The following is a 25,543-nucleotide window of genomic DNA, read 5'->3' as shown; positions in this document are numbered from 1 at the left end:
TCCACCCAGGCCCTACTTACAGGTTTCCTATGTGCATCTGGTTGGGTACTGTCAGAGCATGATGCTGAACTCGATAGGCCTTTGGCCTGATGCAGCAGGACTCTTCTTGCATTCTTACTTTTCTATTGTGGTGCATATCTGAAAGTGTCTAGTTTGTTCATGTAAAGACTTTCCTGTTTCCATGCTTTTCACCCACTGCCTATTACACCTCACTGCATGCACACAATGTACAAAGCAGGGTATGATTTTTGTAACTGTCTGGCCATAGGAAGTGTCTGATTAACATTTGTACCATTACAAATGCCTTTGTTTACATCACTCTTGCTGCACCTGCACTTGGGTGTTTTTTTTAAAAAAATAATCATAATAGCTGAGTGGGACTTGTAGACCATCACCAGGCCCAACCTGGGATGTTTTGCAGTGCTCTCCCCTTTCCCCTGCCTGCAGCAGTGGGCTGAGCAGGGAGTCCAAGGCTGTGTGTCAAAGCTTGAAGAGCTGGCAGTAAATAGCAGGAGAGTACAGCCCAAGAAATGTTGCAGAACATGTCAGAAACTGTCTCCAAAAGTTGCATAGCTTTGCTTTGAAATTGAAACAGCCACACTTTTGGAGTTTTCACATCTGAAACTCGGCATTAACAAGGGGGCAGCAGGAAATTGGGATGTATACAACTCAAGCACAACATCATGTGAATGCCTTCCTCCCCACAAAATGAATCCCTTGGCCACTGCAAATATGGAGTGAATAGCTAGTGGGAAGTTCTCCCCGTTTAATACACTGAAAATCATGGAGGTTGTTGGGGTGATATCCAGGATCTCCTGACTTTGGCAGTTACACTTTGATTTGAACTCACAGCTCTTTGCCATAACAGCAAGATTTCTCTAGAGATTCCTAAGGCACTAACTTCACACCAACTCTAAAAATAGATTCTGTGAGTGATTATTTTTTAGCCTAAGCAGTCAAGTAATGAGGTAAATATTAAGTTACTACAAAATGACTTAAGGATGATTTTTAAGTGCAGTTATTATTCCACCTAGACGTTGACCCTGATGTGGGAGCATCCATGTAGGTTGACAGTTCCCCCTACTTCTCCAAGCATGGACTTTGTGGTTTGAATAGCTCTGTGAAAAGAAGAAAAGATTTTCACAGCATAGGCATACATCAATAGGGCAAGCTTTACTGGCTCAACTTCAGCTGGCCATGCAGCCTGTAAAGGCATAGGAACTCATCAAAGGTGTGGACGGGGGGGGAATTGTCAACCCTATATTCATATGATATATAGGGCTTATAGTTTTTTATGGGGATGTGATGCTTGCAGAAGACGAGGAGAAAAAGTGTGTCTAGTAGTTGTAATTCCAAGGCCAGCTGTGAGTAAAAAATACCAGTTAAACACCCACTAAACACTTGTCTACTGGGTTCCCGAGTTGGTGGGCAATAATAATTGTACAGAGCATTTATATACGGCTCTTGAGTGTTCACACTCTTCTGTAAACTTTATCTCAATAATCCTCACAACAAACCTATAAGGTATGTCAGTATTATGAGAGCCTATGTGGTGTGGAGGATTAAGGGAAGGACTAGGATTGAAGAGGCCTAGATTAAAATCCCCACTTGGCCATAAAGCTCATCAGGTGGTTGTGAGGATAAAATAGGAAGAACCATGAAAATACCTTAAGTTGCTTGGAGGAAAGACAGAATATAAATGTTATAATGTTACAGAGCCCACATATTATGCATGGGCACAGAGGTGAGGGTGCTGAAATTGAAAGAAGAGTGGCTGACTAAGGCCACATTCACACCATACATTTATCCCACTATTATTCCACTTTAAAAAGTCATGGCTTCCCCCAAAGAATCCTGGGAAGTATAGTTTGTGAAGTGTGCTGAGAGTTGTTGGGAGACTTCTATTCTCCTCACAGAGCTATAATTCTCAGAGTGGTTTAGTAATCAATCCTTCCCAGGGAACGCTGGAAATTGCAGGTCTGTGAGGTGCATAAGGGTATCCTAACAACTCTCAGCACCATTCTCAAGCTACATTTTCCAGAATTCTTTGGGAGAAGCCATGACTTTTTAAAGTGGAATAATAGTAGAATAAATGTATGGTGTGAATGTGTGCCTAAGACTGCTTAGTGAATTGATTGAAAGATGCATAATACCATTTCAGATGATAGCCAGTCAATATGTTATTTAATCTAGCTATTAAGTTTTGAATTACTGGTTTGCACAATAAAGCTTGATAATTTTTGGATACAGGATACAACATACAATCTTAAAAGTTGGTTCACAATTTCATTTGATCATTGTGATGTTCTCCCCTACAGCTTTGAAGACCCACAGAAACAGCCGACAGTATTTTGAATAAAGATTGACATTCGGATAGAGGTTACCTTTTCTTTGCCCCTTACGCAACGCTATCCAAATATGAATCAAAAAGATTCATCAGAAGAAGTGGAAGGAAGCTCTGTTCCCTTATGTTTGGTCTGTGGCCAGCCACACCTACCGGAAGAGAACCATGTCTACAGCTACACGGAAGATGTGGATGATGACTTAATCTGCCACATTTGCTTGCAACCTCTGCTTCAACCTCTGGACACGCCTTGTGGCCACACCTATTGCATGGTTTGCCTTACAGATTTCCTAGTAGAAAAAGACTTTTGCCCTGTGGATCGCAAACCTCTGATCCTACAGAGTTGTAGAAAATCCAGCATATTAGTAAATAAACTCCTGGATAAGATAATGGTTAGTTGCCCTTTCACAGAACACTGTTCGGAGATCGTGCAACGCTGTAACCTTGAGCAACATTTTCAAAATGGGTAAGTCCTTTTGTGTGTTTCCCCCACCTTTTCATTGAAACAATGGGAAGTACCTCAGTGACATTGCAGTGTCTGTTGCATTTCAGCTAATGACTTTTTTCAACATGAAAATTGAAAGTTCTTATATAGTCTTTGTTGTAAATAAGGACCTATCTGCACTATACATTTAAAACAGCATCATACCACTTTAAACAGTCTTGGTTTTCCCCAAAGAACTGAAAACTGTAGTTTAAGGATGCTGAGAATTGTTAGGAAACCCCTATCCCCTCACAGAGCTACAATTCCCAGAGTAGTTTAAAAGACAGTTCCCCTTTCCAGAGAACTCTGGGAATTAAAGTCCTGTGAGGGTAGTAGGGGGGTCTCCTCTCAGCACCCTTCACAAACTACAGTCCCCAAGATTCTTTGGTGGAAGCCATGATGATATAAAGTGGTATTATAGTGTTTTAAAAGTGTAATGCAGATGGGGCCACAGTTCACTATAATATTCTGTGCTCTTTAAGTAGAAGGTGGGCCTCCCTAACTGGACAATAGTGGACAATATGCCTCTAGCCTGAAGCAAAACCCACAGGTTCCTGGTTAGGCAAAATTCTTATATCAGTAAAGTTGGACATTTTAACTCTAGGTAGTGTTATAGGTCAATTGTATCCAAATTAGGTAGTATTATCTAGTATCTGGAGGGTTTTTCTTCTCTTCCCCTACCTATTTTATGTAATATCCAGCTTGATGAACAGTCCTGGAGAACTAGAAAGCTTGCTCACTATTTTGTGATATTTTGGTTGGTCCAAATAAAAGGTATTGCCCAACTGTGGATTTCGAAGGTTTCACACGGAGGCAACGGCCTCTCATTGGCTAGATAGAACTAGAATTGACAGTGGGGAGTGGGGATCTCAGCTTCCATACTCAGCAAATACGTAGTCTTGGGCAAGGTTCTTAATTTGTACTTTATTTCTACCTGTCACAGCTGGTTTTATCTGTGCAACATTGGAATTATCCTTACCCACCTAGTTGGCTGAATTGCTGTCAGGCTAAATTTAAGACTTATGCTGTACTTTGAAGGAATTTGGAGGGGATGAAGTTCTAATTTTGCAGTGATAATTTGTTGCCTGCCTTGGGCTTGAATCCATCCTTTGGCTTCCTCAAATGCCTTAAGGGACACCACTTGATCACAGGTAGCACAGTAGAACTGGTTCAGTAGCTAATGCAATTTTCTCTACCCCTTTCCTATCTCAATAAGTAGACCCAAGAAAGCCTGCTGCCTGGTCTCAATATCCTTCTTCTGTTTTCTTCTGTGAGGCATTTGAGCCAACTCTTTTCAAGCCACCTTCAAATTTCATCCATTGTTTGTTTGCAGTGTGGCACTAGCTGTGTTCTTTTAGGATTTTTCTTGAATTCAACTTTCACAGTGAGGTTATGGGGCTTTTGCCTACAATTCAGGGTTCCTTTGCGCTGATCACGGCAGTTATTTTATTCTCCTTTTGCCATAGTTTGTAACTAGGGTTTTAGCATTGTGGTGGTGGTGTCATATTAGTCTACTGTTTTTATGCTTTTAATTTGCAATCTGCTGTGAGAGCTCGGGTTGAACAGCCTATAGATGGATAGATAGCATGCAGTCGTAACTTAAACCCCCCAGAAATGCTTTCTATTTCGCTTCTGGTCTGGGTGCTACTGTCTGGTAGCAGTTGAAGGGCAGGTCAAATGGCTCTCACTTCAGAGTTTGGAAGTGTTGCTTCAGTACTCCCAGTCCTTCCAAGAGGAATTATTAATTTTACCTTGCTCCACTGTTGCGAACAACAGAAACATTTACACAAGTCTTCTGTACAGTTCTGGTAAACACTGGCATACACTGGAATCACTTTAGAACATAAGAACATAAGAACATAAGAAAAGCCTGCTGGATCAGGCCAGTGGCCCATCTAGTCCAGCATCCTGTTCTCACAGTGGCCAACCAGGTGCCTGGGGGAAGCCCGCAAGCAGGACCCGAGTGCAAGAACACTCTCCCCTCCTGAGGCTTCCGGCAACTGGTTTTCAGAAGCATGCTGCCTCTGACTAGGGTGGCAGAGCACAGCCATCATGGCTAGTAGCCATTGATAGCCCTGTCCTCCATGAATTTGTCTAATCTTCTTTTAAAGCCATCCAAGCTGGTGGCCATTACTGCATCTTGTGGGAGCAAATTCCATAGTTTAACTATGTGCTGAGTAAAGAAGTACTTCCTTTTGTCTGTCCTGAATCTTCCAACATTCAGCTTCTTTGAATGTCCACGAGTTCTAGTATTATGAGAGAGGGAGAAGAACTTTTCTCTATCCACTTTCTCAATGCCATGCATAATTTTATACACTTCTATCATGTCTCCTCTGACCCGCCTTTTCTCTAAACTAAAAAGCCCCAAATGCTGCAACCTTTCCTCGTAAGAGAGTCGCTCCATCCCCTTGATCATTCTGGTTGCCCTCTTCTGAACCTTTTCCAACTCTAGAATATCCTTTTTGAAATGAGGCGACTAGAACTGTACACAGTATTCCAAATGCGGCCGCACCATAGATTTATACAACGGCATTATGATATCGGCTGTTTTATTTTCAATACCTTTCCTAATTATTGCTAGCATGGAATTTGCCTTTTTCACAGCTGCCGCACACTGGGTCGACATTTTCATCGTGCTGTCCACTACAACCCCGAGGTCTCTCTCCTGGTCGGTCACCGCCAGTTCAGACCCCATGAGCGTATATGTGAAATTAAGATTTTTTGCTCCAATATGCATAATTTTACACTTGTTTATATTGAATTGCATTTGCCATTTTTCCGCCCATTCACTCAGTTTGGAGAGGTCTTTTTGGAGCTCTTTGCAATCCCTTTTTGTTTTAACAACCCTGAACAATTGAGTGTCGTCAGCAAACTTGGCCACTTCACTGCTCACTCCTAATTCTAGGTCACTTTAGCTTTAACAAATGCTCTTAAACAATCTTCTGCATTGGTCTCACCCCAACCATTCCATGTGGCTGACTTGTATGGCCAACTACCTGGGTAGCCTCCATGGCTGGCTTCCTGGGCAGACCCCACATTCAACCTTCTCTCAAAATACTTCAGTTTACTGTTCAGTAGGAAACATAAGAAGCTATTACTGGTAAGCTCCCTCATGATCCTGTTAAGTGGTAACACAGGCTGGAATTCACAGGTAGGAGGAGTAATATAGAGATCAGGGTATCTGCATAGTAGGATCTGTGCAGAGTTGTACTGGAGGCAACTTTTATGGGGCAAGGCGGCATATATCCCAGATGGGGAGATGTCTAAGGAAAATCCATGGCTGCCCATATATTTTCCTTGCACCTGCACCAGTGTGATCAGTAAAATTCACCACTTGACTACATGTTGTGCACTTGAATGCTATCTGTCAGTCATTAACACAGCCACCTACTTGTTTAATGGAATGTCAAGTCCAAGTGCTGGAAAGTGTGTAAACTTAATTGCATTTGTTCTGGTTTTAAATCTGCTTGTATTACTTGCTCCCTTGCCTATACAGTTTGCCAAAATCAAATATGGATTTGATAATCAGAAGCCTTAATGTTTCATAGCTCCCCCATCACCTCCATCTGGTTGAATCTGATCAGATAGCATCATGATTGAGCATTGAAAGGGGACAGCCCATGTTCACAATATACATTGCCTGTTTCCGATCTGCATGCATGGTTTCCCTTTTGCCACATTCAGGTTCCTTCCAAACCCTCTTCTCTTATGCAGCTGAGCTCGTAACCCCTCTTCCTCTCTCACCAATGATGTAAACGTACCAGCTGCTTCTGAAGAACCACTCTGAATAGTGCAGGAGGCAGGTCTCTTTCCTGTGCATCAGCCTGCTTTTTGCAGCAATAAGTCACTGCCTCGCCTCGCACCAACTGTGTGCTCTGCTTTCCCTTAAACGCTCACATCTAACCTCCATCTGAGAATCAGATCAAGTAATCCTCTTACATGTCAATGTTTTTTCCCCCAGAATAGCTTCACTTAAGGGATTTGTATTAGTCCATAATGTGCTCTCGATTGTGTTGAAATGGAAAGGCTTGTTTAAAAAAGAAGGGGAGCTGGAATTGGCTGCCATAAAAAAGCTTGAAGTTCTGTGTCCCATCACAGAAAGATAGAGAGAGTGAAAGGGGCAAAGACGAATCCTAGCAGCAGTTTTAAATCTCGCACTTGAAAAATGAAGGCTCTCTTGTTGTTGGTCCTACCATGGCTAAGTCCTGCAAACTACATAGACAGTGTGGGGAATCTGCACTTCCTGTACTCAGAGCTGTGAGTAGTCACAGTTGTGATGTTGTGGTGGTGTCTCTGTGTTGTGTCTCTGTGTTGTCTTTTTAAAAGGAATGAAGAAAAAATATCAATTTGTTACTTCTCCTTGGTACCTGTATTTGTATATCTGTGTGTGTAATAAATGAATAAGTATGCTAAGAGCCACGTACCTGAGAGGCTACCTAATGTGAAACTGCTGGAAACATTTGAGACAAGCACTATTTTCCTTCCCCATTTCCCTTTGCTGAGTTGCTATTGGGGATTGGGGTCTTTTTTCCTGGAATATATTCAAGCAGATTAACAGAATACCCTGTTTACAAATAGGTGTCTGATCTGCACACTCTCTCATTTGCTGAGAACCTTTTCACAAAGCATAATTTCTGTAGGGACATGACAATGTACCCTATTTCTGTCCACAGTTGAGATGTTAATTTTATTTAACAGTGTTATCTGAAATATAATTAAAGAATCGTGTGTGTGTGTGTGTGTGTGTGTGTGTGTGTGTGTGTGTGTGTGAGAGAGAGAGAGAGAGAGAGAGAGAGAGAGAGAGAATATGAATGCTATTTTCCACTGATTGTAAAATATATAGCTTGTAAATGATGCTTGTTGAGTTACCTCATAAATGTTGTGATGAATTGCCTTTAGAACGCTAATTATTCTTAGTGAGGATTTTGGGTAGCAATGCATAATCTGTAAAATATCTTCTGAAGTGAAATGGATTTAGTGAAGTATGGTATGACATATTAGGCACATTCATATGGTGCACGCACAGTTTGTTTTCAAAATGCAGAAAATTATGATAATATGCTTTCAAAGGGGACATTTCAATAATTGCTGTATCATACCATGTGTGTGCATGTCTAGAAATGGTGATTTCTTAGAGTTGTTGCTACCAGAATAAATAGTATTTTGAGAAAACAATATAAATGACAGCTATTAATAATTCAGGGACCTCTTGACAGTGAGAATTCCACTCTGGATTTTTCTATAGTTCACGGTAGTCTTTTTCCCCTTAATTTTAAAAAGAAATTGGTTTAAGATGTGTAGGTTGACTATTATAACATTATCTAAAACAAATCATTAGAAAAACAACTGTTCGTGGAAGCAGACTACAGAGGAGTGACTTCAAACCAAATCAGATGAACTTTCATAACAGAGACAATAGTATCTGGGACATCCAATTTCCAGGAAAACAAACAGATGAGATGAATCAGAACATACACACAGAAAAATCCTCCTCACAGTCTTTTCCTAGGGAATTCTGATTCATTCCTGTCACTCGCAGAGGGCAGCTATGTACAGTAGCTACTCAACTTGAATCAATTTTGCCTTCTAACCTTCAAAACTCTTAACTACAGCTTGATTGCTATTCTTGTTGACATACTCTTTACCCAATTGGTTTGCTGTTGAATGTGCTTTGCCAGTTTTCAGCAAAGTAAAATTGTGTTCAGTGGTGTACTCTGCTGGGGGAGAGGAGGGAACAAATCAACGACAGCATGGAACTGCATATGAGTCAGAGCAACAAAATTAGGGCATGAAATCGTCAAATATTGCTCCTGTTGAAAAGGACTCAGTGCATCAAGGCTAGATTGGGACAGTTTCATTTTTTGTATAAGTGTTTATGCAAATAGATACAGTACAGCAGGAATGTACAACACTAATCTATGTGTGGCTGGATTTGATTTTTTTGTTTGGTGAATGAGTGAGGCACCCCATAGTGTGTATTTTTCATCTTATTTTGTACTGTAGATGAGACATGAAGAGTTTCTGGCCCTCATCTGTGTGACAGCCTTTAGTACTTAAAGATGTTATCATATCTCCCCTCAGTTTTCTCAAGGCTAAACATTCCCATTTCTTTCAGTCTGTCCTCACAGGGCTTTGTTTCCACTCCTCTGATCATCCTTGTTGCCCTACTCTGAATATGTTCCAGTTTATCATCATTAAACTGCGGCATCCAGAACTGGATGCAGTACTCAAGATGAGGCCTAACCAGTGCCAAATAGAGGGAGATTAGTACTTCACGCAATTTGAAAACTATACTTCTGTAAATGCAGTCTAAAATAGCATTTGCCTTTTTTGCAGCCTCATCACACTGTTGGCTCATATTCAGCTTGTGATAAACAACAATTCCAAGGTCCTTCTTGTATATAGTACTGCTGAGCCAAGTATTCCCCATCTTATAACTGTGCATTTGATTTCTTTTGCACTTACCCCTGATAAATTTCATTATGTTGTTTTCAGTCCAATGCTCCAGTCTGTTCTGGCTCAGGGTCATTATCAGGAGGGTTGGGAGGAGAACGAGTGAGGGGCTGAGTCACTACAGATCAGCTGCACTGTTGCTTCAAACCAGTGTGTACCCAGACTCCAGTCAGGAGTGTTTATTATTTAAGGTTTTTGTCAGTGGTGTTGGGAGGGATTTTAAAAAAATATATGCATATAAATGGCCTTTCTCAAATAAAAAGTATTTTAACAAGTAAGGGTGCAATTACAGATTGATGAAGAAGACTTATGGTGCAAGCCTGTGCATGTTTACTCAGAAGTAAGTCCCACCATGGTCAGTGGGGTTGTTCAAAGGTAAGTATGCATATAAATTTAGCCTTAAATATGTACATTTGGAAACAGTCCTGAAAGCTTTCCCTAAGTCCACGTGCACATGTGAAAGAAGCACTGGGCTGGCTCCTTCCAGAAATTACAGCTATCCAAATGGGAAAAGAAGGATGGTAACAGTCTTGATATGTAGTTCTTCTTCTTCTTTCTTTGCACACCCATAATTCAGAGGATCAAGCAAGCTCCTTCTCCTTCCTCCCACTGTGTTTAGAACTATGCCAGCCCAGCAAGTAGACTTGCTGATGCATACAGGGGTTGTCTTGAAGCTGCCATACAGGTCAGTGAATTCCTGTGGTTAGCAAGGTAAATGAGCTAAGGATTGGAGGGGTATGTGGCTTTATCACCCTTCTGTAGCCCATTCAAGAACTGCACTGTGTCCTTGCACTCTGGGTTGCTTTTGCTTGCTTGCTTCTGCTGTCTTGACAGAAACCTCTTGAGACAGGCAAATGAGGACATAACCGCACAGTTGATTCTATGCAACTTTAACAGTGGCAGTGTCCTGAGAATAACATGGACAATGTTGAATTAGCATTATGAAAAAAAGTGTGGGACTCCAGTCTCGTCTGTCCCAGTGTACTGGGACATGCACATGAAAGACTACATATTGAGAAGCATTCCCCTCTTCATTAGTACTTCACATAATCCCAGTTTGAGCCTTAGAACTGGAAACAGACATCAAGGCTCAGCCCTGGTGAACCCTATTTCAAACTAAGTCCTGAATATGATCTCTGCAACCATTTTGTTACACTGCGGTATGATTTGAGACTTCTTCAATCCAGGATAACTCAGCATAGTGAGGGTCAAATTTATATTCTTTGCATTTTTATCTCACCCTTTCTTTGAGGAGCTCAAAGTAACATATTTTATCCTAATAACCCTTTGGGGGGTACATAGTTACATAGAAAACTATCTTGTAGTGAATCAGACTGTAAGTTCATCTAGCTCAGTGTTGTGTCTTTACTGATGGGCGGAAGCTCTCCAGGGTTTCAGGCAAGAGACTTTCCCGGCTGTATTGCAGATGCCAAGGACTGAACCTGGGCCTTTTGCATGCAAAGCATGTGCTCCACAGCTAAGCTATGGCTGAGTTGGTCTGTGACATAGTAATCGACACAAGGTCACCCAGAGAGCTTCATGGCTGAACAGATCGCTAAGTCTAAAATTCTGTCCAGTACCAGTTTTCACTGTCAGATTAATGCAATGCAAGGCCATATTGCAAACAAGCCCTTAGATATCGTTAAGGACCAGCATCTTTGACATCTCATACATTCTCTTTTAAGCCCTCATATACCTAAAAAGTTACTATGTTACATTGCTGGGGGGGGTGTAATTATTTTGTACTTGACAACAAACATGCTCTGACAAATCTCTGTTGCTGTCTTATATAGAAGGATGAACGGTGTAACTAATGCAATTTAAATGAAAGTACTAACATTTTTTATCCTCTGGTGTTTATGAAAAGCCCTCATATATTTCAGGGGCAGGATTTGGTTTCAGATGATGTCATGTTTCATGTAGCATTTGCTCTTGGCTCCTTTGTGACAGTTTCCAGAAACTAACAATAGGCAAAGTCAGTTAGGGACAGGGTTTCTGTAGCAAACCATCAGAACAGAGCAGGCTGCTTAATTTAAACCACAATAAGGCAAAAGGTTATACTGTCATTACAGTCCCACCTAATGAATATAGTGTAAGGAAACTGCATTCCATGCTTTCTCTTATATGACATACCAAAATGGAACTGGAGACATCACTTCTGGTTATAATGTTTGGTGCACTGGATAAAGAATTGAATTTGGAACAGGGAGAGCTGGGTTCAAATCTCCACTCGCCTGTGAAATTCACTTTCTCTCAGTTTAATCTACCTCCTAGGCTATTATGAGGTTACAGTAAGGTGATCTTATTTATACCATCCTGAGCTCATTGAAGGAAGAGTGGAATACAAATGTGATAAACAGTCTGAGGATAAGTGTGGCTGGCGGAATATGTTTATGATGCACAGGTCAGGTGACTCATTCATTATTAGCATGGGAGAACGAGGACGAAAAGGAATATCTAGTGAGTAGTCATGTGACTGGTCCACACAGCTGAATCCAAAGCAAGTACAAGTTAATCCCCAAGTAAGTGTGCATAGGTTTGCAGATTTAGGTGCAGATTAAGGAACAGCCAGAGGTTCTACAGTAAATATCACCTTATTTGTGAGACTTCCCATGCTCACAGTCGTCCTTGAGGTAGGGGTGTGGCTGCTGCAACAGGTCAAGGTGACTAACTATGGTGCTGGTGAACAGTGTGGCTATGCTTGCATACCTGACTGCTAGGTAGATACCCCTACACACTCCAAGAGAAATGCCCCATCTATCCAATTGAAAACCACCCTTGGAGATGGGAGGCAGGGAGAGGAAAATGGCTGGCAAAGAGCAACAAGCATGGGAGGTATCCTGATAGTAAAAGCCTTTCCAGAATGAAAGTGAGCTACTTCAGTGCAGCAGTGAGGCTAGATCACCCTGCCCTGCTATATTACAATTTACCTAGTTTGGCCTAGATTTGGCAGCATGACAGAGACAATAATGGATCCTGTAGTCTTTATCTGAAAATAATTTCCTCCACATTCACTCGACCCATTTATTGATAACAGACAAAAAGAGGCTTCTCAGTTAACCCCTGAGATTGCCTGCAGGTCTGTCCTTATAATATTAAAGCATACCCTGTGGATTTTTATTATTATCATTAAACACCCTTGACCTTTGTGATGAATCTGCCTCCAAGCTTCAAGGAACAGAGCGGCTGGTGAGTATTTAGTGACCTTCTCTGTCAGCCATTCTATCTTTTGGGGCTTCAAATTGATTTTCTGCATCTTGGCATGCTGCTGTGTATCCAAAGTGTCCCCTGCGGGCTGAGTGCACACACAGAGAAGAAGGATCGACAGTGCAGAGCTGTAGCAATGCCAATGTCAGCCGCTTTTAAGAGAAAGGCAAATGAGTGGATCTCAGTGAGCCCTGCACCACCACCATCCTAAACACAAAAGATTAATAGGTGCTGCTCCTGTCATCATAAATCATCCCTATGGCAATATGTTTATCAGCATCAACCTGCAGCACTCTGTCTGTATCTCCCGGAAAGCACAATCTAAAGTGGAACCCAGAAGGCAGGTCCTAACAGTCTGTAAAGTAAGGCACAACAGCAGATACAGGTTGAGCAGGCAAACAAGGAGGCCAGGTAGACAGCAGATCAGTCATTTCTGTTGAGACAAGTAGCTTGCACTGAAGAGCCAAGACAGATTCTGTCTCTGTAGGCCTCTTGTTCCCAGTGACAAATTTCTGAGCTAGTTTGAGAATGCCAGATGCAGGCTGCAGTACCTCCTCCTAGACCATATTGGCAGCATCCAAGACCAGTGAATAGCTGGCTTAAGGCACCAATGATTTCCCATTTCTGCGAAGATGTTGTGGTGACACAGACAGCTGCACCACACCCATGTCTGTGGTTCAAGATCTTTGGAATGTTACATGGTAACAAGTTATTTCCACTGAAAGCTGTTCAATCAAACTGCTTTGCTGATTTATACCATCAAGAATTTAAGTGGTTTACAGCTTATTAAAATGTTTACTTAGTAAGTTGCATTGGGACTTACATCTCCCATTAACGTATAAAACTAACGCCCAAACTACACATTGCAGGCAAATGCACATGCACTGTTGTGCCATGCATCATTTTGCATCTCTCTGGTAACATGTAGTGGACACTTCCACTTCCACATACCACTTCATTGCTTGCCACTTGAGGTGGTTAGGAAATGCAAACCTGCGATGCCATGCCATGTCTTTTCAGCTATGCACTATTTGGGGAGATGCTGATTGATAGCCCTCATGTGTCTTTCTATAACTAGTAGTTTGGGTGTAACTTTTCTATTGTTGTATAAACTTTCAAACACAACAGCCCGATTCATCAGAAGTAGATGAGAATGTAGTAGTTTTATGTATTCACAGCGTTAAGCACAGTGGAGGGCAAATCAATGTGATGATAGAGTAAAGGAATTTTAACAGCTAAGCATAAATGCAGAAGATGCTTTAGTTTTTAGTGCATTTTTTATATGAGGGGTGATGAAAAATGAGGTCAACCAACATTAAAACAAAACTGACAATGGGAAATTAAGCCATGGGTCACATTTTCCCCTCATTCATTTTTGTTCCAGCATACTGCTACTAAATGAAGCTGGCATTCAGCAGGCCTCGACAGATACTCTACCGTCCTCCTGCCCCACAGCATAGTCATTAAAGAGGCAATAGAGATCTTGCATTCAAGTGTGGCCTGACTTCCTTTGCTGGCCTAAGAAGGACCAAACACCACACAGAGATGTTCAACTGTGGAAGCACCCTGCTCAAATTGTTGCAAGCTGGTTTTCTTGATTCTATTTGCATATTACCCTCTGCAAGCTGCAACCCCATCCCTCTCTTCTATCAGAAACAAAACTTATCCTGGAGAAGGGGATGGGGAAGTGCGCTGCCCATCTGACAGCAAATAAAGTGCAGGGCATCTTTTCCCACACAGGAAAGGGCTATGCTACAAACCTTGTGCTTTCCTAGTAGGAAAAGTTGTGCATCATTTCCAGTGGGCTGGTAGAGACTTTACCCTACCTACTTTCCCCAAGATGAGTGTTTTGTTGCTGGGGGACTAAAAAGTCAGCTCTTTAGGCAAAGTGTTTTAAAAATCCAGTTTTCAGATTTTTCAAATAATCAGGTTGTTTTGGACTACCCATTCATCAAAGTTCACGATTCCAGTTCAATGGGAAGTACCCTAACAATTTCAATGCTTCTTGATGTCAGTGATGCTTAACTATATGTCCATAAGGCTGGCATATTTCCAAGGAAGAGTCAATGGAATGAATTCTGTCATCTCAAAATATGTCTAATGTAAGTTAGTTTATTCATTATCTGCAAACAAAACACAAATGTAACATTAACTAACGAAATCAAGAGACAGTTAATATTTTTCTTTGCTAGGAGGACAGAACCATTTGCAATCCTTGTTCAAAATTTAGCCTTGAATATTGAATCCTTCCTTACTCAAACTCTGAGAAATGCAGCTGATCGTATGAAGGATTTCCAGGTCTACTGTCTCTTGTTTTCATCCTGTAAATTCTCCTTCCTATGGCAAAGCAGAATTCCAACAGAGATCCAGAGGAAGGAAAATATGGGATTCATGATGTCTTTTGATGTTTTTTTATGTGTTTGCAGACGTTTTGGGGCCCTCCTGTTGCACTGAACTTAAGAGACTTTGTGTAACGGTCAAGGAATGTGAAATTAATTTATCTGCTTCCGGGACCCAAATTTATTCTCATATTAACCTTGATATCGCTACACAAGGAAAACATTAAGCTGGCCTCTGCTTTTTCTTGGGCTATGCTTGGAATAAGCTGGCTAATGCACAAGTTATTTTGACAAATGATCGAAAACACAGGAGAAGACAAGCATGTTGACATCTTGTTGGTGTGGTTTGAGGTTAAACAGGAAATTTTACAAATGGAGCATCATTTCAGTGTCATGAATGAAAAGTGTATTTGAACATGTAAAGAACTATAAACCTTCAACCTCTAACACTTGAGATCTTTTTAATCTTTACCATTTTCCCTAAATTGAAATTAGGGATGGGCAAAATCTGCCCCTGTGTTTTAGTAGGTATTTCTCTCTTCCCTTAACTTGGCATCCCATGTTCAGTACATCTACAAAAGCAGATATTTGACACTCACAGTGCTGATATAATTGTCTGTTGCATGTATAATATTTTCTGTATCAGTCTAATTCAGCCTTATAGACAGCTGCTCACCAATAGCAAGAAAGATTTGGCTCCAGGTGATCAAACAGATAATATCGGTCTGAATCATTATTACACACTGAATGTGCACACTGAATGTGCACTTGAATGTGCACTTGAATGTGCACTACTTGCTTTAATTGTGCAACAGTTCGCACATTCAATTTTTGCTTTCCCCATGAATCTAATTATGCTGTTCTTAAAGCTGTTGCCTATTCACCACACTTACCTCAACAAGGAACATTTGTTTTTCCCACTGAAAGCATGAAATTATGGATAGTTATGGTTTCAATAACCATATCTGTGTATGAAGCACACATGTTGGAAGCATGGCATGAGGGCATTTTTCCTGCTATGGTAGCCAACATGCAATATGATATGTGGACATTATATTCAAGTAGGAAAAATGCTTGATGTGACCTATGTTTTTTACCCCACAAAGTGGTCTCTGGTAAGGGGATCCATACTTGTATGGGGAAAAGGATTATTTGAGTGACATAATCTCACATTCCACATGGTGTCTAGCAAATCAGAAGCATCTATATGACATTCTGCAATGAGTTTTAAGTATTGTGAAGGTCATAGGAGTCATGGTCCAACAATATCTGTAGGGCCACAGGTTCACCACCTTCGCTCTAAAGTGCTGCACATGACCCCTTGAGTTGTTAAGTTGGGCCAGCCCTGGCTTAGAAATGATTTTGCATCCGAATTTTGACTGTTTGTATACTTATGAACTTTGTTGTTGATATTTTTGTACATCCTTCATTCCCGTTAGAAGTGCAGCTGTTCCCAGCAGCTGGGGATTGAAGGAATGTGTTCTGGACATGTCACGTTCATGTAAAGCAATGTCTCAACTCTAGTTTTCACACCTGGGAGGTTCTGCTACATCAATTTTTTACATGTGTTGGAACACAAAATCTGCTCTGACTTTGCTTTCTAACAGGATTGATTGTTTTTGATATTGAAAGGTGCCCAAAATGCCTTTCTTTCCCCATTAAATACCCAGGGTTTACATTTTGCATGATTGCTTAATCTCACGATTTGGAATATTGCTTAGTCCCTAAAGAGGATTTTTACCATACCACCATCACCAGTGAGACTTTTTTCCTTCCAATTTACTCCTCCCAAAAGAGATTAAATTCCAGTATATCTGTCCAAGGCATGAAGATAATAGGAGCGGACAATAATGCTTGCTAAATTTTACTCTCTCTGTGTGTATGTGTGTGTCCTGTGTCTGTAGTGGCCTAAGCATCTGTAATTTTGGGAAGCACTTAGCAGTCACAGCTTTTAAATTTGGAATAAGTCAGAAGTGACTGTAGTAGAACAGAAAACTTAAAGATGGAGGGTAGATGTGAAGTTGCATTGGCTACATGGAGATAGCAGACCAGATTGCAGATGGGGGAGGAATTTGGTTTGCATTTTAATGTGATCCACATTTCCTGAAATAATATGCAAACCAAAGCACAACTATCTTTCAAAATTCACACTTCTCCAAATTTTGCGATTCAGTTCTCCAACCCAAGAATGTGTACAAAAATGCATACAAGGGGAATGTGTGCATACAAATGCATATGTTAGTGAAAATGGCATACAAAAATACATTCTATTTAGAGAAAAGTGCCTGCAATGTGTGTTTTATTAGTCAAAATTGTATCTAAAATGTGTCTATTAGGAGAAATACACAATAAAATGATGACAAATTTTCACTTAGCCTTTTTTTTAAAAAAATCAGAAACTGATGCAGAAATGTGGCTTACTGAACTTAAGATTTGATAAATGGGAAATTAAAGGTGCACACACACCATGCATTTAAAGGATATTTAAAACACATTGTTTTCCTCAAAGAATCCTGGGAATTTGATTTTGTTAAAGGTGCTGGGAATTGTAGTTCTGTGAGAGGTAAACTTACAGTTCCCAGGATTCTTTGGAAGAAGTCATGTGCTTTGAGTGTCTTTTAAATGTATGATATGTAGGCAGCCTTTGAGAAACTGAAACAGACAAAATATGCCCATCCCTGGACCAGATTAATAACCCAGCCTTTCCTAGCCTGGTACCCTCCAGATGTTGATAGATTACAACTCCCATAAACTCCAGCCAGGAGTTGTAGTCCAAAACATCTGGAGGGCAGTAGGTTGAAAAGCACATCTAACAATTCTTCATCTATAATGTCAACATGGGGACTTCCAAACATTTCCTGCTACTGTTAGGTTTAGCAGCAGATGGTGCTTGATGCAGTATGGCCTAATTAAAGCAACACTCCCTGTAGCAAGGGCTTTTGAGCTGCGGTTACTTTTCCACACAATGATGGCCAACTCCCCCTAATTCCCATGAGGATCCTGCTTATCCATCCTACTAGAGGCAAAACAGAAATTTCCTCCTTTCTTCCATCTGATATTGTGGTCTGTCAGAAATGGAATCGGTATACTGGTCACCTACCATGCACTATAATATCTGTAAGAAGTTATAATATGGAAAGAGACCTTGAAGTTATAATATGGAAAAAGACCTTAACATGGGGGGGGGATTTATAGAAGGAGGGCTACACTAAATTATTTATTGGTAAAGGATGATGAATCATAATTCAGACCAGATACGCACTTTAGGAATGCATTTCTCTCTCCCCCTTCCACCATCCCTCCGATAACAGTGGCCTGCTTCCCCTCTGTCATCGGGTTTCATCCTTTACATTCCATCTGCAATATCCTGGTCAGGTTAGCTGTTGCACCAAATAACTCCTTGAAATATGTGAAAAGTCTCTTGATGGTCTTTTTGTTTTCAATTAAAGTCGACTTATCCAGGTTTCTCCCAGTGATTATTTAGATATTTCAACCGCTCAATAAATACATGTTGACAACCAATTAAAAATATATACTGTGGAGTGCCATGTACTGCCACTGAGCATCAGGGGAGCTTTGCAGACAGTGGTGAGAATTTCTGCTTAATGGAAGGAGCCTGTTTTGCATGTCTAATGCCATGGAAGACCAAGATAACAAAACTAGCATTGGCACACGCACACAGTTTTACCATTTCAGAGTGGTTTGTACACATCAGTTAAGCTTCATAACTCCTGTTTTATGCAAATGACTATGGGAATGGCTTTTGTTCAGTTTCTGTATGAGAAATAATGCGTGATTGAAAACAAAACAAAATACGCTCGAAAATGCCCTGTAGATTTAACGTTTTCCTCACTATAGATGCTATGGATATACCCATGGGCTTAAAATGGCTTAACTGTCATTCCCTCACCCCAAATAATTCTGATAACAGTATGAGGGAGGGGCTAGCATCTCATCAAACTATGATTCTCAGGATTCTTTGGGGAAAACCATTAAAGAGAATAAAACATTCACTAATAGGCAAAAAAACTTGCAGTTTAAGAATGTACCTATTTGTTGTTTTGTTATTTTCCTTCAAGTTGATCACGACTTATGGTGACCCTATGTATCAGCAACCTCCAACAGCATCTGTCGTGACCCACCCTGTTCAGATCTTGTAAGAAGTCTTGTGGCTTCCTTTATGGAGTCAATCCATCTCTTGTTTGGCCTTCCTCTTTTTCTGCAGGGAAATTGGGCAGCTTTAGTGAATGCACGAGGAGACCTAACCTCCCCTCTGAAGTAGCGTACTGGCCTACAAATTTGTCAAAATGCAAACACAATTTGGGTTGGTCTTTCAAAGTCCAGTCCACTTCCAGTGTAGCTTGAAAGAATCACGTCCAGGAGCCAATGGGTTCTACAGGTGACATCATGATGTTCTGTCACTACCTTTTCTAGGTCTGTCCTGTGTAATAAATTATTTCTGGGTACCAGTCTGGCCTTCTTAATCTGCTTCTTTATTTCATTGGATGGGTATTGCAGCTTAAAAATCCTTACAATGTACATAGCTCTTGGACAAGTCAGAAAATATATGATGGTGCCTGAGGGCTTGGATGTAGACAATGAATTTTGTGGTTCATCAAGGTAGAAGGTGGAAGTATGGTGATATGTGCAGTCGTCTTTAGATTTTTAATACGAGGTGCTGCTTACATGTCCATCATGTAGTACTGTTGTAACATGCCCTGGAACCTTTGGGTGAAGGGTGGATGGTGGTGGTGGTAGTAGTAGTAGTAGTAATAATAATAATAATAGCACAACAGTGTCCAGAAACTGCACCTGTTGCATGGATTAATCCCAATTGAGTAAAAGAAGTCCTGGTGGAACTTTTCAGGTGCCTCCTGTCTGTGAGTCCAGAAGAAACCTAAAGAAAACAGTTACTGAAGAAAATGGTGCTTAGGAATGGTAAGAATTCAGGTCCCTGGCAAACTGAAAAATCCAGCCGCAGTTTTCCATCGCATGAAATGGCAAGTTTGGAAATGGCAGTTACAGAGAACTGGTGTCTTTATTGCTTTTAGGTCTGGAAATAGGAGAGGTTATTTGCTAATTTACAGAAGAAGGGCTGTCAATGTCAAAGTGAAACCTTCAGGAAACTGCAGAGAACAAAGTGTTAAATCTTAGACATGTACTTGCTAATGCAAATATTCAAATCTATGCTGGGAACAAGAGGAGAAAAATAAATAGTTCAAGGGAACTAAATATATTCATGGGCCATTGGAGTCCATACTGAAGCAAATTGCAACCTTGATGGCTAGAGGCTTGTTTTTTGTTTTTTAAAGAGAAAGCTAAGATGGTAAAAAAAAAATTCGCTTTTTGAGGTATTATAAGGGACAGAGCTTCCTACTGTAGATCTAAGAGCATTATTTATCTAAAAGCTGGTCATTTTGAGAGGATTAGCCGTCTGTGTTGAGAGGCTGTTACAGCTATACTTACAGAAAGCAAGCTGGATTTGTTTTAAATACATCTGCATTCATTCTGTCAGCATATCAAATGCTTGATGGAATATGGTATGCAGGACATAAAAGTGAAAGTCCCGATCATCCAAAGGAATATGCATGTATTGCTAGTCCATGGGGGTGTACCCGTGAATAGGATAACAGATATAATGGTCTGAGGGTAGGTGATTTGGATACATTAAGAAACTGAAACATGGCAGTGTCTGGGCAAGAGACTGCCAGGGATATCCATATAAGCTGCTCTGAGCTGCACTAAAGAAGAGTGGGATATGCAGGGGCATTGCTAGGTCCTAAAAAGATTCAGGGCACAGGCCCATGACACACATTTGCGTAATATTTGCATATGCTAATTTATTTATAAGGTAAAGGTGTCCCCGCACTTGTAGTGCGAGTCGTTTCCGACTCTTAGGGTGCCGTCTTGTGACATTTACTAGGCAGACCGTATATATGGGGTGGGATTGCCAGTTCCTTCCCTGGCCTTTCTTTACCCCCCAGCATATGCCGGGTAGATAGATAGAGGCAAATTTCAGAGGGAAAGCAGGTATCTAGTCTTAGCCTGGGGAGGACCAGGAGGCTCCAGCTTTCGACCCAGCCTTGAGTCAGGCTCCACCTGGGGGTGAGGAGCCAGGGTACTGCAACGAGGCTGAGGAAGGGCCATCTGCACTCAGGGTGAGTTTGGCCTCTTAAATTGAGGCTGCACAGGCCCCAAGCCCAAGAGAGAGGTGTCACTGCAAATTAGTTGGAAACCCCGGCCCATTTGGAGAAGTGCCTGAATACAGGCAAGGTCTCCGCAGGGAAGGCTTCTTGGGAATAAAAGTCTGGCTGAAGGCAGTTGATAGGAGTCAGCTGAGGTTTGAGTTAGGGTTGCCAGATGTCCAGTTTTTGCCCAGAGACTCTGGATTTTTGGGATCCTTTCCAGGTCTCCAGGTGAGTCAGATTAATCTCTGGACTCTTGGCTTTCTTTCTTTTCTTTTTTTAAAAGTGTCTAGGTGGTCTGGCTCACGAGATACACACCAAAACGTCAGCCCCCCCCCAACTTCAGTGAAATGATCTCTTAGCTGGCTGCTCTAACCCCTCCCTTTCAGGTTTGTAGCCAATAAGTGAAATCAGGGATGTGATTAACAAGGGATTTCTGGGCCTCCAGGCAGCACCTAGACTCCACTGCAAAGGTAGAAAACTATTGTTTTTTCCCGTTTATCTGAAAATCTCATAAATTGTGTAAGTATATAGCTTTCAGCAGTACCAAAAGTCTTTTTTTCTCTTGTGCGTAGGAGTCAAACAAGTTCAAATTTTCCTGGGCTGTTGAAGGTGGAAGTGTTTTGAAAACCTTCCCAATTTGAAGATTTAATCCAATACTTGCTTTTCTGGGAGTAAAGCTGCAGTGCTAATCCCACATACCTGGAATAAACCCCATTGAATTCAATAGGACTTACTTTTGAGTATACATAGTTAGGATGGTGCTGTAAATTAATGAGACTTTTGAGTGAACATAGCAAAGAATTGTTTGTGTTGTAAATCTTTCTCTCCGCCTCCAATCCTATTTTAAAAGCAGTTAGGCAGGGCTTACCTAGATATCACTGCGTTTATCATTTAGGAAACTAATACTGATTTTTAAAAAAATGTTCTGCAATGACCAACTCATTTTGACAATAAACTATTATATGGGGTCTATGTATTTTTACATCTCCAGTGTGTGTGTATATACAAATTCTTCCCAACAACCCTGTGAGGTAGGATTGCTGATTGGAATCCAAAGCAGCTCACAACAAGAAATAAATCCTTTTAAAATCCAATAACCATAAAAGTATAAACAGTTGCATAACAGCTTAAAGTGACATTATTCTGAATTTGGGGTTGGGTGAGTGTTCTTTATCGCCTGAGGCTGTAGTTTTGTGCAGGCTTCCCTGTTTGAGTAAGCCCCATTGAATACATTGGGACTTTATTATGAGTAAACAATCACAGGATTGCACTACAAATATCTTTACAGGTTGTGTAAATAATAAACATCATGGTTGTACATTATTACTTCCTCTACATTTTAAATGTGTGCTTCTTCCTTGGGGTTGTCATGGTTCCCCACTGATGTTTTCATCCTGAGGGGCAGATTAGGCTGAGAGATGGTGAGTAGCCCATGGTCACCCAGTAAACTTTGTAGCTCATTTCCATTTTAAAAAAGTAATTAAAATGATTTACATGCAGGCAAAGTTTATGAAGAGGATCCACACAATATATTTAAAACACATCCAACTTGCATTTAAAACACATGACTTCCCCTAAAGAATCCTGGGAAGTGTAGTTTCCCCCTCACAGTTATTGTTCCCACTACCCTTAACAAACTTCAGTCCCCATGATTCATGTGCTTCAAATGTGTAATGAATGTGGTTTAAATGAATGGTGTGGATCTGCCCTAGGTATGCTGTGCATTCATTAATGAATTGAAAAAATAATTTTAAAATATTTTTTTAACAGGGGAAGGGTGTGATGCGTCCTTCCCTGGCTCTCCCTGTCAGGTTCCTACTTGCTTGTGGTTACTGCCTGTCTCTAGGCACCACCAGGGACTCCACCAGTCCGGACCGCACTCTCTTATGGTTTACCTATCCGCTCTAGCACAGATCTCAACAGATCCCCCTGCTAGGCAACCACCAGTAACGTCCCAATACTAGTATTCCCAGAGACTCTGAATACTGGTATTGTTATTCTCTTCACCGCTGCCACCATTTGTTACAGTTCCCCTTCAGCCTTGGTCATTACCTTACCCTCCCTTCTGGTCTGTGAAACCCCAGCCAAGGATCAGGCCTTTGGTAAACCAAATTAAGTATTTATTACAGATAACAAAGCTAACAAGATTAACAAGATTTCTTCTTAAGGCACATAAGCATATGGTTTTACTCAATACTAATCCGAACTCCACCTCCCTCCTGGTAAACAACTCTCTAAACCCCACCAAGCAACCCACTCAGTTCTCTTCTCCCCCCAGATTCCACTCTCACTCTTCCTTTTATACATTCAGCCATTTTAAACACTCAGCCAATCATCTCGCATTCTACTGCCCATTCACTCCCCCTCTTTCACTCCACTTACCATGTATCTTCTAAAACAACAACACTTACCATATATACATTAATATAGGAACATCACAAAGGGCTGTAGCTCCGTGGCAGGGCATATGTTTTGCATGCAAAGGTCCAAAATTGCCAACCCTGCTTGCATATGAATATCTTTGCAGAAGATCCCTAGTCAAGCTTTACCAACAGCACAATCCAAACCCTATCTTTTCAGAAGTAAGTCCTGTTGAGTTATGTGGAGCTTAGTCCCTTAGTAAGTGTGTTTAGAATTGCAGCCTTCAGGAGCATCCCTCTTTACTCCACAGTGCTCCTATCTAACATCTCCACAACACTAGGCTTTCTGCCTGCAATGGCCTTCTGGTGACTGGCCTGGCCTGAGGGCACTTAAATCCTTCTTGCCAGAATCAGGTAGGCTAGATTAAATGTTCCCTGCCCAGGCTCTATCTTTTAGCTAAGATTTCTATCTTAATTTCCAATCAGAGAAATGTTTTTGTTTGAATTGTACAATCCAAGTAAGTGTGGTTGATGCTTAATGTATCATGCTTAATGACATCACTAGGGACCACCCCGTGACATCACTACGGCTCACCCTTGAAATCTCAGGCTTTGGGATGCTTCTGACCTGGCAACCCTAGTTTGAGTTGTGGTTTCAGCACCTCCAGCTCAAAACCCCCACTGCTGAGCTGGAAGAGCGACTGGAACAAAGTTTATATACCAGCATTGTACTTGCCTGTTAGCGAATATCTTGCTCCCTCCCAGCTGACTGGACTGCTCTGACCTTGCCTCTTGCCCGCCCCTTTGTTGTGGACTCTGCTTGTTTGGATCCTGGCTTTGGACTGGTCCTGGATACTGCTTTGGTTGTTGCCCACATTGGTATTGTTGCTTCCTCAGGAGCCCGGTGAAAATAGGACAACAGCCCTGTAAGCATCATGTTATTTTAATTATTTTATTTTAAAAAAATAAAGTTTTAGAAAGGGGGGAGGGCAGGAAATCTGGGGCCTGATGTAAAATATCCAAGGTTCAGGTCCCCTTGGTTGTCTCTTAACACCCCCCCTAAGGATATGTGTGAAGAACTGCTGACTTTCTGGATGGCCTGCTCAGTTTTGAAGGTTTATGGACAGAAACAATACTGTATGTGGTACCTTTCCATCCCAACAAAGAAAAATTCCCAAGTATTTGTGTCAGTGAGACTTTGCAAAACCAATAAAGAAAAGCAGATGTAATATATTTAAATGTCTATGATACCTCAGAATGACTGATACTGAAGATATCAAAAGATCTCATTGGGCATCAGAATTATATGCTTACTTATTAGCAAATGGCAATAAAAATGTTTGGAATGTAAAATCCATAATTTAGTCAAAACAAGCTATGTTTTTGATGGTAGGAACAGGTCTTTGATATATTGTTATATTCGTATAGGAGAAATGAAGTGTGTCAAGTGAACCCTCTCATTTATCTGTTTAAATATATAGCCCACATTATTGTAAGGGCTCAAGGTGGGTGCCCTCCTGAAACCCTACAGTTCAAAAAGTTGTATGTAGAGATTTGTATGTGTTGTTTTTTTAAACAATATTTGAAAAACATGACATAATTTGTGTAAAGGAAACGCTTCAGTGAGAACATGAAGACAAGGAATAGTTTGTTCAAATAGAATGTAAGGTACTAATGTGGGATTCCCAGTTTCAAGTCATGTGGTTGTGACTGGAAAACTACTTTCTTTTAGGCCGCATATGCACTCATGGCAAGGGCTAGAAAAAGTCAGTTTTGCAAAGAGAGAGAGAGGAGGAAAAAAAGAGGAAATTTTCTATTCTCTCTGCCAAGGAGACCCTGCTGTGTTAGGGTTATAGACACATACTGTCATTCACTTTTGTTCCTAAAAGGTTGCAAGTTGCTAGAGGTCAGATTGTGAACTTAACAGGTCAGGAGAATCGCTGTCTGTCTTTCTTTTCTTTCTCTTTTTTAATTAGAAATCTTTCCTTGCAATATTTCCTCCCCATCCATCTCGCATCCTTCACACCCGCAACTGGGCAACTGATATACATCCCTAAACTTTTAACAAACCCTTTGCAGGCATGTTAACGACAGAATTTGATGTGCTTTCTTTGGACAACGTGGGTTGTGGGTTATTTACTGCTCATTCCTATCAGGACGTGCTGTCG

At 41.0% G+C, this 25,543-nt stretch overlaps 1 protein-coding gene across 18 annotated transcripts in view; it reads left to right on the top strand.

Annotated features, from left to right (window-relative positions):
• Positions 1-25,543, top strand: part of LNX1 (ligand of numb-protein X 1) — a 197,879-nt gene that overhangs the window by 102,030 nt on the left and 70,306 nt on the right. For 15 of the 18 annotated variants that reach the window (XM_061583228.1, XM_061583239.1, XM_061583240.1 and 12 more), the window contains one exon: positions 2,319-2,810. The exons of 1 other annotated variant lie outside the window; for it this stretch is intronic. In XM_061583228.1, the coding sequence (XP_061439212.1) occupies positions 2,419-2,810 (392 nt within the window). In that variant the 5' untranslated portion in view covers positions 2,319-2,418. Of the gene's footprint in view, positions 1-2,318; positions 2,811-6,884; positions 7,086-25,543 lie in introns of those variants that run through there. 2 more of the 18 variants (XM_061583243.1, XM_061583244.1) reach the window with 2 other exon arrangements.

Source organism: Rhineura floridana, chromosome 9 (genome assembly GCF_030035675.1).
Source record: "Rhineura floridana isolate rRhiFlo1 chromosome 9, rRhiFlo1.hap2, whole genome shotgun sequence".
Classification (NCBI taxonomy): Eukaryota; Metazoa; Chordata; class Lepidosauria; order Squamata; family Rhineuridae; genus Rhineura; species Rhineura floridana.
This window is presented reverse-complemented; position numbering and strand designations above follow the sequence as displayed.